The 12,184-nt window shown below is 40.3% G+C and overlaps 2 protein-coding genes across 3 annotated transcripts in view; one reads left to right on the forward strand and one right to left on the reverse strand.

Annotated features, from left to right (window-relative positions):
- Positions 1-12,184, reverse strand: part of LOC138850937 (alpha-aminoadipic semialdehyde synthase, mitochondrial-like) — a 218,327-nt gene that overhangs the window by 172,500 nt on the left and 33,643 nt on the right. The gene's annotated exons all lie outside the window — the stretch shown is intronic.
- LOC128702884 (pre-mRNA 3' end processing protein WDR33) overlaps positions 1-12,184 on the forward strand; it is a 117,848-nt gene that overhangs the window by 26,831 nt on the left and 78,833 nt on the right. Inside the window, exon 4 of the mRNA XM_053797371.2 lies at positions 2,736-3,456. Within this exon, the coding sequence (XP_053653346.2) occupies positions 2,736-3,456 (721 nt within the window). The remainder of the gene's footprint in view (positions 1-2,735; positions 3,457-12,184) is intronic.

Below are 12,184 nucleotides of genomic sequence, written 5' to 3' on the forward strand. Positions count from 1 at the left end.
TTCTGGACCCTATTTTGAAATTGGGATATTTTGAACTTTGTGTGAAATTGGCCAAATTACCAATTTCTGATCACTTTATTGGGTAGTTGAAATAATTGATGCGGCAATTTCTTGTGCTCAGTAGATGAAATGGAACACATACTAGCAAAAGAGCTAAGAATTTGGTCAAATGGAACAACGTAATTGGCCAAAAATAGGACTCAGATTGGGCAATATCTCTGACACAGCAAAATTTGCAAGAGCGTAATTTCGTCAGTTTTTTTTTTTTTTTATTAAATTTCGTACTTTTTGTTTTATTACCTTCAGAAAAAGATTCTGCACTATTTCATAAGAAAAATAATAATTATTTTTTTTTAAATTTTGGACCCTATGGGGAAAGCGGTAAGCAGTTGGTAAGCAGTCTGGACCCTCAAGGGTCCAGACCGCTTACCGACCTACTCTTAGGAAAGGAATCCCGTCGCTAAGTGAGGAGAGGCTGTATTCAAACACTGCTCGCATACTAATACCCCAACTCACCACTGTATTGGCCTCTGCTCCACAACCAGGGCTCTGCCAAGAATCTCCTCTTTTCCTGCTATGCTTGACCTTATTTACTGTATTTAGGACCTTGCTCCCATCCCCCAGCTGTGAAATATATGGTTTTCATTAGACTATGAACATGGGATGTTCCTAAGAACTGTAATCCCAGAATTCAAGCAGGATGTAGGGTATTAGTACCAGAATCTTTCAAAATCAAACATTTGATTTTTTTTTTCATTGCTGCTCTATTCAGTAATCTCTCCCTCTTTGTATTTTACAGAAAATGAGAGAAATAGCTGATAAAAAGTTTTATTACTAATCTAATTTTTTTTTTAATTAAGCTGTTACATCAATGAAAGATGCAAACACAAATGACAAATTCAAAAAGGAGCAAAGGTTAGGGCTTGCAGAGAGCATCAGTGGTTGAGAACAACATCAAATGAAGTTGTAAATTGTTTCAATAGTGTATTTGCTTCAGGGAGGGTACCAGGATAATAATACATAAAGGGCTTTTAACAGCAGGAAGTGAAATTACCCTTCCCATACTCAGACCAAACTTGATTTACCAAAAACTCGCACTTAGGAGAAGAATGTTGAGATAGCATTTTGGTCCTTCCTGGACCATTGTCAAAGGAGCACATGAGTAGTAGTAGCAGCAGCATCAGCAGCAGCAGCAGCAACAATGACAGTGGTGGTACTAACAGTAGTAGCAGTGGTAGTAGTAATGAGGAAGTTGTAGTGGTAATGGAAAAACAAGTGGTAGAAGTAATAGTAGAATTGTAGTATTGGTATTGTAAAAGAACAAGAGAACAAAGAAGCACTGATGGAGGGTTTCTGGCCCACAGGCTTATGGGTAAAAAAAAAAAAATTGGGACAAAGCACCTTCAGGAAAAACCCAGGGATAGAACCCACCAAGGCAAAAGACAGGAAAGACAGAAAAAGATAATGAGAAGACAAATGAACTGGAAGGAGAGCAGGCAGTAAAGGTTAAGTCAAGTCACAGGTGTTCCAAAGTTTTGAACATTTGACAACACATTGACAAAGGCAGGCATCTACAGAAATGAAGTCAGAACTAATATTCATTTTAGGAAAATTGTGTATAAGAGCTGCTTCAAAAAGTTAGCATTTTTGATGGCTAGAAGTAGGGTACTTTTAGCAGAGGACCAGTTAATAGGATGGCTGTGATCTTGGATATGACAGAAAAGATCATTGTTGGTGTCACATCTTTTGTGCTCTTTAAGTCTGTCAGAAAAGGAATGGCCAGTTTCACCAAAGTATTGGAGATGACAGGAAGGGTAAGAAATGGAGTAGACACCAAAAGCATCAGTGACAGGAAGAGAAGCATGAACAAGATTTGTTTAAAAAAGCAAGTGTGATAGCTAAAAGACTGTGGGTGTTGTTAAGATTTTGAAGATTGGATATATAGGGAAGGCAGAGAATAAGAGATTTCACAGGAGTTGTGTGTCTAGGAGAGAAAAAAGTGCCCTTAGCATTAAGATAGGCAGAATTTATGAAATCAGAAGGATAGTCAAAGTGAGAAAATGATCTGTAAAGAGTGGAAATTTCAGTGTTACAGAATTGAGGGCCACAGCTGTAGAGGGTATGATGGAAGAGAGAGAGAGAGAGAACAAGAACACTTTTCTTGACAGAGGAAGATAAAAAAAGCAGGGAATCTACATTTCACTAAATAGGCTTGTGGTAGATGGAAAAAGAAAACTAGTCACATAGCAGTGAACATGAGCATAAGGAAAGGAAGCAGAGAGTCAGATTCCCATTCAGCCGTGAACTTGATATAGGAAGCAAGATTGTTAAGGACATCAAGAAAAGATTGGAAGAGATTTGGAGTCATTTGGCCATAGAGCAAAGATATCATCTACGTAGCGAAGCCAGGGAGAAGGGTGTACCCCGCTAGTAGCAAGTAGAACTGTTTTGAAAAGGTAAGCAAGGACAGGGGATAGAGAAGAGCCTTTAGCAGCACCAAAAGTTTGAGAATAGAATTTACCATGAAAGAAAAAAAAAAAAGTCCTCACGAAGGTATATTTGGTCAAGAAAAATGTCATTTGGGATAAAGAGATGAAGTAGCCCTTCATTGGCATTTATGCTAAGAAAATTGAGAACATCACCTTCCACACCATTGATTATCTCCCATTATCACTTTGCATGGTAATAAGGGTCTTTTTTTTTTTTGCATAGTTTCACAAGTTCTGCTGTTTCAGATATGATGTGTGATGGTCCTCAGATGGGTCCCATGATGGGTGGTGGTCCTGGTTTTATGAGACCTCCTGGGCCACTAAGACATCCTGGGCCACCAGGGCCTCCTGGCTATGGACCACCCCATGGGCCACCCCATGGACCACCTCATGGACCACCTCATGGACCACCCCATGGACCACCTCATGGACCACCCCATGGACCTCCTCATGGACCACACCATGGGCCACATCATGGACCACCCCATGGACCACATGGCCCTCCAGGCCCACATGGTCCTCCAGGCCCACATGGGCCACCAGGTCCCCATGGGCCACCTGGCCCCCATGGACCACCTGGCCCCCATGGACCACCTGGCCCCCATGGACCACCAGGTCATGGTCATGATCTTCATGGACCTCCAGGTCATGGTCCTCCTGGGATTGGTCCCCATGGTCCACATGGACCACCAGGACAACACCCTCCACACCCATCAGTACATGGTCCACAAGGGCCCGGTAATCATGGTTATGGCTTGCCAGGCTCTAACCAACTGCCTCCCCACACACAGGGTCCTCCTCACTTAGGTGGCCCTGGCCTTGGGCCCCCAGGTTCTGGGCCCCTCAGAGGGGTTCATCCCCCACCTCCTCCACCTCCTGGTATGATAACCCAACAACAACATGGCCCCAACACTGTAGCTTCACCCTTCCTTCCTGCAGTTATCTCCAAGCCACCCACTATTATCAGGTGTGTATTTTTTTTTTTTTCATAAATTTCATAAGTTACAGTATTGTACTGCAGCTGGAACAATTTGGAGAAGAAATTTTGGATGACATTTTGGTTTATCATGGACTATATTCATGACATTAAAATTTGATATTGGTGCAGTATCATTTGCAGATGAACATGAAATTTAAGAAAGTTCATCCAGTAATTTGGTGCCAGTTTGTTTAAAGGGCTTATGGCCAGTGAGGACAAATTTCTACTAGCTTTTCTGCATCTGTTTTTTGATGTATGGATTCAGCACTTCACATTTTCTGCATCACATTTTTTGATATATTGATTCAGCACTTCACACACAAAATAAATGATTGCTTGGCATAATAATACTGATTTTCTGTCTGTTAACCCGTAAATGGTCCAAACATATATATAAGTTCTTACCGCTAGTGCCCCAAACGTAAATATACATTTTATTTTTTTCTGCCTCCAAATTTGGCACAATTGGCCTGAGATGCCTGGTCAGCACAGAATGGGTCTTAACACTTGGTGTGCACCATATTAAAAAAAAATCTGGGACCACTTAGTGCCTTGTGGGAGCGCCAGTTATATTGAGCGCCAGCTAGAGCAAACAGTGGGACAAACCAAGGATTCACTAATGTAATGTCATATTAACACTCCCCTTTTAAGAGGAAATTTATGTTAACCCTAAGTTTAGGGTCTGCCTATCTGTCTCTGTCTATTTCTGTCTATCTCTATCTCTGTCTATCTGTCTCACAGGTACACACAAATGCAATTATACATAGTGTAAATTACGTAGGATAACCTAAAAAATTAGTAGTGCTATACTATGCTTGTAGATATAATACATAAGAATACCTGTTGGTTCACAGTGGCTCTCTCTGAGACAGACAGAGAGATGAGCAGAGAGACAAGCAGACAGAGAAATAAGACAGAGAGACAAATAATCAGAGATAAAAGCTCATCAAATGTCATTCCTTATCTGTGCACCCTTGCTGGCACCCATCAAATGTCATAGCTTATCTCCTCTTATCTCTGCACTATCTCATCTTATCTCTGCACCCTCCTGGTGCCCATCAAATGTCGTTTCATATCTGATCTTATCACTGCCCTCCCAGATGCATGTCACTGAACACTTATCTTACACATTGCTTCAAGGGAATTTCTTCCTTCTTCCTCCTCCTCCTTCCTTCTTCCTCCTTCTATACTCCCATGTATCCTAAACATTGTAACAATTTGAGGACAGTTTCAGTACTGTACCTAATATTAGTGTCAGAACAAAGATTGGTTATGAAATGACAAGAGCTACAATAAATTGTGATTATCAGAACATAAAAATTATATAAAATACTGTAATATAAAAATGAGAAAAAATGGTATATCAGCAACACTTCTGCAAGCGGCAGGACTCTATGTTGCCGTCAGGTGAGCATTAAGTGCCAACTTTGCAGCCTCATATCTCAGTAAGTACTGATCCTATTTTTTTATTTTAATCCTATAACACTTAGAAAATTGTGCTCTTTATTTTCATTAAAAAATTATTTTTTATTTTTCAAAATATTTGGGGCACTGGGGTAGTGAACATATTTATATATACGTTTGGACTGTTTACGGTTTAATAGAGGATTTCTGTAATTTAATTTTGTTGATGTGAAATGATGAAGCTAGGTCTATACAGTATATGGTTAATACTTGCTCAACAAATGTTTTTAGAACCTAATTTCAAATAAGGCCTTATAATAATCAGAATTCCTGTGTTGAATGGATTTTTTCACTCGTACAATGACTTCATGCTAGGTCATCATCACCACCAAACAGTAGTGCTGTTTGATTCCTGAATTCTCTACTTGTAGCTCAACTTCTCCATATGTCTCAGTTGTGTAGAGAATTATCCCTCAGTTCTCTCAGTGCTCTCCCTTTAAGTGGGAATACAAGTTTTGTTATTTACACGAGAAGGAAGATTAGTCACAAGGACAGACAGTTGCCCATATCTAACTAGAATATAGCCATCCACATTCTTTTGTGACTTTTTGCTTTGACCCATCATGGTGCCCTACGATTCTTTTGTCTCGGTGCTCAATCATTTCTAGGTCCTCTTTTCTCTACACAGTGCTACTTAGTTTCTATCCTTAGCCTCATCTCTTATCTCTTCCTAGAAAGTTTCTACTCTCACTGGTTAAGGAAAAGGTCTGTGTGTCCTTCCTCTCCATGAGCACCCAGTAGTGCTGCATGCCCTTGCTCATGCCACCACTTCTGTGATGCATTGAAAAACTGCTAAACCTCCAGAATGATCTACCTACTCAGTTATCTTCTGATGCTGAAGTTGTGTCTGCTGTTACCTTCACTTCTAGCTGTCACCCCCAGTCATTCCTCCTGAACGCAGCCCACGATGTCTCGGAAGTGGAGATGCTTGTGAGCCTAACTGCTTTTACAGTAGTTACTGCCCCAATGACTTCTCACATACTATTGGTCTTTGGAGCAGTGTCCTCTTGCCTCTAAGCATGCAGCTATCAGTCTGCAAAGCACCCTAGAGGTCTGCACACCACCACAGTATTCAATGAAGGGCTCATATACATAGGCAAGGGAGGTTGACAGCACAATAACATGTGTTAGACCATACTGGACCAAGTGGTGGGAATATATCTGGCATATTGCTTTGGGCCTTTCAAGACCCCTTATGCAGTGATGCATCTTTTTAGGGGTCAAAATAAATCTTTTTGTGTAAGTTAAGGTAGAATGTTTATGGTTAGCTTTTGGGCCAGCAATTATTACAGACACTGGCAGCTAGTAGAAACAATTTCAATCCTCCATTTAGTTTTTGTACATGCAGTGTATATGATCTTGTATGTGACGCTGCTAGACAGACCTTTCAATCATAAAGTGTTTGGTTTAATATTTTTTGTTATAGCAGTGTTCCACTCTGTTGTAAATAGATTAAAATATACCTTAATTTTAATAATACTGCAGTACCGTACTTTATTACTATTGTCATTCTGCGTTATACTTTGGTATTCATTAGGCAAAATTTCTCTTCTGCATTCTGTAACATTTATATCATTCTTTCTGATTACAACATAGTGGTATATACCAAATGTTTTGAAAATCCCCTTTATTTATTTTTTTTAAACACATCGGCCATTTCTCACCAAGGTAGGGTGGCCTAAAAGAGAAAAACTTTCACTATCATTCACTCCATCACTGTCTTGCCAGAGGTGTGCTTACACTACAGATATAAAACTTCAACATTAACACCTCTCCTTCAGAGTGCAGGCACTGTACTTCCCATCTCCAGGACTCAAGTCTGGTCTGCCGGTTTCCCTGAATTCCTTCATAAATATTACCCTGCTCACACTCCAACAGCATTTCAAGTCCTAAAAATCATTTGTCTCCATTCACTCCTATCTAACACGGTCACGCATGCTTGCTGGAAGTCCAAGCCCCTTGCACATAAAACCTCCTTTACCCCCTCCCTCCAACCTTTCCTAGGCCAACCTCTACCCCGCCTTCCCTCCACTGTAGATTTATACACTCGAAGGCATTCAATTTTGTTCCATCCGCTTATCATGTGTGAACCACCTCAACAACCCCTCCTCAGCCTTCTCGATAATAGTTTTGGTAATCCTGCACCTCCTTGTAATTTCCAAACTGCAAATTCTCTGCATTATATTTACACCACACATTCACCACCCATGCTTCACACCCATATAAGTTTTTTTTTTTTTTATTTCTCCCCCAACAAGTCGGCCGTCTCCCACCGAGGCAGGGTGACCCAAAAAAGAAAGAAAATCCCCAGAAAGAAAATACTTTCATCATCATTCAACACTTTCACCTCACTCACACATAATCACTGTTTTTCCAGAGGTGCTCAGAACACAACAGTTTAGAAGCATATACGTATAAATATACACAACATATCCCTCCAAACTGCTAATATCCTGAAACCCCTACTTTAGAGTGCAGACATTGTACTTCCCATTTCCAGGACTCAAGTCTGCCTATATAAAAATAACTGGTTTCCCTGAATCCCTTCACTAAATATTACCCTGTTCACACTCCAACAGATCATCAGGTCCCAAATACCATTCGTCTCCATTCACTCCTATCGAACACGCTCATGCACGCCTGCTGGAAGTCCAAGCCCCTCGCCCACAAAACCTCCCTTACCCCTTCCTTCCAACCTTTTCGAGGACGACCCGTACCCCGCCTTCCTTCTCCTACAGATTTAAATGCTCTCCATGTCATTCTACTTTGATCTATTCTCTCTAAATGACCAAACCACCTCAACAACCCCTCTTCAGCCCTCTGACTAATACTTTTATTAACTCCACACCTTCTCCTAATTTCCACACTCCGAATTTTCTGCATAATATTCACACCGCACATTGCCCTTAGACAGGACATGTCCACTGCCTCCATCCGCCTCCTCGCTGCTGCATTCACAACCCAAGCTTCACACTCATACCCCTCAAGGAAGGTTCCTTGATGTTGGTGAGGGGCTCTTGATTTAGGGAATTGGATCTGTGCTCCAATTCCCCGAATTAAGCCTGAATGCCTTCCACATCCCGCCCCCCAGGCGCTGTATAATCCTCCGGGTTTAGCGCTTCCCCCTTGATTATAATAATAATAATTCACACCCATATAAGAGTGTTGGTACTACTATATTTTCATACATTCCCTTCTTTGCTTCCATAGATAACGTTTTTTGACTCCACATATACCTCAACGCACCACTCACCTTTTTTCTTTCATCAATTCTATGATTAACCTCATCCTTCATAAATCCATCCGCCGACATGTCAACTCCCAAGTATCTGAAAACATTCACTTCTTCCATACGTCTCCTCCCCAATTTGATATCCAATTTTTCTTTTTCTAAATCATTTGATACCCTCATCACCTTACTCTTTTCTATGTTCACTTTCAACTTTCTACCTTTACACACACTCCCAAACTCATCCACTAACCTTTGCAATTTTTCTTTAGAATCTCCCATAAGCACAGTATCATCAGCAAAAAGTAACTGAGTCAGTTCCCATTTTGTATTTGATTCCTCATAATTTAATCCCACCCCTCTCCCGAACACCCTAGTATTTACTTCTTTTACAACCCCATCTATAAATATATTAAACAACCATGGTGACATTACACATCCCTGTCTAAGACCTACTTTTACTGGGAAGTAGTCTCCCTCTCTTCTACACACCCTAACCTGAGCCTCACTATCTTCATAAAAACTCTTTACAGCATTTAGTAACTTACCACCTATTCCACATACTTGCAAAATCTGCCACATTGCTCCCTATCCACTCTGTCATATGCCTTTTCTAAATCCATAAATGCAATAAAAACTTCCCTACCTTTATCTAAATACTGCTCACATATATGCTTCAATGTAAACACTTGATCTACACATCCCCTACCCACTCTGAAACCTCCTTGCTCATCCGCAATCCTACATTCTGTCTTACCTCTAATTCTTTCAATTATGACCCTACCATACACTTTTCCTTGTATACTCAGTAAACTTATTCCTCTATAACTTTTACAATCTCTTTTGTCCCCTTTCCCTTTATATAAAGGGACTATACATGCTCTCCGCCAATCCCTAGGTACCTTCCCCTCTTTCATACATTTATTAAACAAAAGTACCAACCACTCCAACACTATATCCCCCCCTGCTTTTAACATTTCTGTCATGATCCCATCAGTTCCAGCTGCTTTACCCCGTTTCATTCTACGAAATGCCTCACGTACCTCCCCCACACTTACATTCTGCTCTTCTTCACTCCTGAAAGATGGTATACCTCCCTGGCCAGTGCATGAAATTACTGCCTCCCTTTCTTCCTCAAAACTTAAAAGTTCCTCAAAATATTCTCGCCATCTACCTAATACCTCCCTCTCCCCATCTACTAACTCCCCTACTCTGTTTTTAACTGACAAATCCATACGTTCCCTAGGCTTTCTTAACTTGTTTAACTCACTCCAAAATTTTTTCTTATTTTCATTCAAATTTCTTGACAGTGCCTCTCCCACTCTATCATCTGCTCTCATTTTGCACCCTCTCACCACTCTCTTCACCTTTCTTTTACTCTCCATATACTCTGCTCTTCTTATAACACTTCTGCTTTGTAAAAACCTCTCATAAGCTAACTTTTTCTCTTTTATCACATCCTTTACTTCATCATTCCACCAATCACTCCTCTTTCCTCCTGCCCCTACCCTCCTATAACCACAAACTTCTGCCCCACATTCTAACACTGCATTTTTAAAACTCATCCAACCCTCTTCAACCCCCCCCCCCCCACTACTCATCTTTGCACTAGCCCTCCTTTCTGCCAATAGTCGCTTATATCTCACCCGAACTTCCTCCTCCCTTAGTTTATACACTTTCACTTCCCTCCTACTTGTTGTTGCCACCTTCCTCCTCCCTTAGTTTATACACTTTCACTTCCCTCCTACTTGTTGTTGCCACCTTCCTCTTGTCCCATCTACCTCTTACTCTAACTGTATCTACAACTAAATAATGGTCTGATGTATCAGTTGCCCCTGTATAAACATGTACATCCTGGAGCCTACCCATCAACCTTTTATCCACCAATACATAATCTAACAAACTACTTTCATTACGTAGTACATCATACCTTGTATATTTATTTATCCTCTTTTCCATAAAATATGTATTATTACCAAATCTCTTTCTACACATAGCTCAATTAAAGGCTCCCCATTTACATTTACCCCTGGCACCCCAAATTTACCTACTCCCTCCACAACATTTTTACCCACTTCAGCATTGAACTCCCCAACCACAAGTACTCTCACACTTGGTTCAAAACTCCCCATGCATTCACTCAACATTTCCCAAAATCTCTCTCTCTCCTCTACACTTCTCTCTTCTCCAGGTGCATATACGCTTACTATAACCCACTTTTCACATCCAACCTTTATTTTACTCCACATAATCCTTGAATTAATACATTTATATTCCCTCTTTTCCTGCCATATCTTATCCTTCAACATTATTGCTACTCCTTCTTTAGCTCTAACTCTATTTGAAACCCCTGACCTAATCCTATTTATTCCTCTCCACTGAAACTCTCCCACCCCCTTCAGCTTTGTTTCACTTAAAGCCAGGACATCCAGATTCTTTTCATTCATAACATCCACAATCATCTCTTATCATTTGCACAACATCCACGCACATTCAGACTTCTCACTTTGACAATTTTCTTCTTATTATTCTTTTTAGTAATCTTTACAGGAAAAGGGGTTACTAGCCCATTGTTCCCGGTATTTTAGTTGACTTTTACAACACGCATGGCTTATGGAGGAAAGATTCTTATTCCACTTCCCCATGGATATAAAAGGAAAAGTAATAAGACCAAGAACTATTAAGATAAAATCAAAGAAAACTCAGATGAGTGTGTATAAATAAACATGTACATGTATGTGTAGTGTGACCTAAGTGTAAGTAGAAGTAGCAAGACATCCCTGTAATCTTGCATATTTATGAGGCAGACAAAAGACACCAGCAATCCTACCATCATGTAAAACAATTACAGGCTTTCATTTTACAACCCATATAAGTGTGTTGGTATAACTATACTCTCATACATTCCCCTCCTTGCTTCCATGGACAGAGTGCTTTGTCTTCACAGACCCCTCAGTGCACCACTCACCTTTTTCTCCTCGTCAGTTCTATGATTCACCTCATCTTTCATAGACCCATCTTTTGACATGTCCACTCCTAAATATTTAAATACATTCACCTCCTCCATACTCTCTCCCTCAAACCTGATATCCAATCTTTCATTATCTAAGTTTTTTGTTATCCTTATCACCTTACTTTTTCCTGTATTCACTTTCAGTTGTCTTCTTTTACATACCTTACCAAACTCATCCACCAGCCTCTGCAACTTCTCTTCAAAATCTCCCAAAAGCAGAGTGTCATCAGCAAAGAGCAACTGTGACAACTCCTACTTTGTGTTATTCTTTATCTTTTAACCCCAAACCTCTTGCCAACACCTGAGCATTCACGTCTCTTACAACCCTATCTATAAATATATTGAACAACCATGATGACATCACACATCCTTGTCTAAGGCCTAATTTTACTGGGAAATAATCTCCCTCTCCCCTACATATTCTAACCCAAGCCTCAGTATCGTCATAAAAACTTTTCACTGCTTTCAATAACCTACCTCCTATTCCATACATTTGTAACATCTGCCACATTGGCCCTATCCACCCTGTCATACGTCTTTTCCAAATCCATAAATGCCACAAAAATCTCTTTACCCTTATCTAAATACTGTTCACCTATATGTTTCACTGTAAACACTTGGTCTACACCCTCTACCCTTCCTAAAGCCTCCTTGTTCATCTACTATCCTACTCTCCATCTTACTCTTAATTCTTTCAATAATAACTCTACCATACACTTTACCAGGTATACTCAACAGACTTCTTCCCATATAATTTTTGCATTCTCTTTTATCCCCTTTGCTTTTATACAAAGGAACTATGCATGCTGTCTTGCCAATCCTTAGGTACCTTACCCTCTTCCATACATTTATTAAATAAGAGCACCAACCACTACAAAACTATATCCCCACCTGCTTTTAACATTTCTGTCTTTATCCCATCAGTCCCAGCTGCTTTACATTCTTTCATTCTACCCACTGCCTCACAAACTTCCCCCACACTCACAACTCACTCCTCCTCACTCCTAGAA

This window comes from Cherax quadricarinatus, chromosome 82 (assembly GCF_038502225.1).
Source record: "Cherax quadricarinatus isolate ZL_2023a chromosome 82, ASM3850222v1, whole genome shotgun sequence".
NCBI lineage: Eukaryota > Metazoa > Arthropoda > Malacostraca > Decapoda > Parastacidae > Cherax > Cherax quadricarinatus.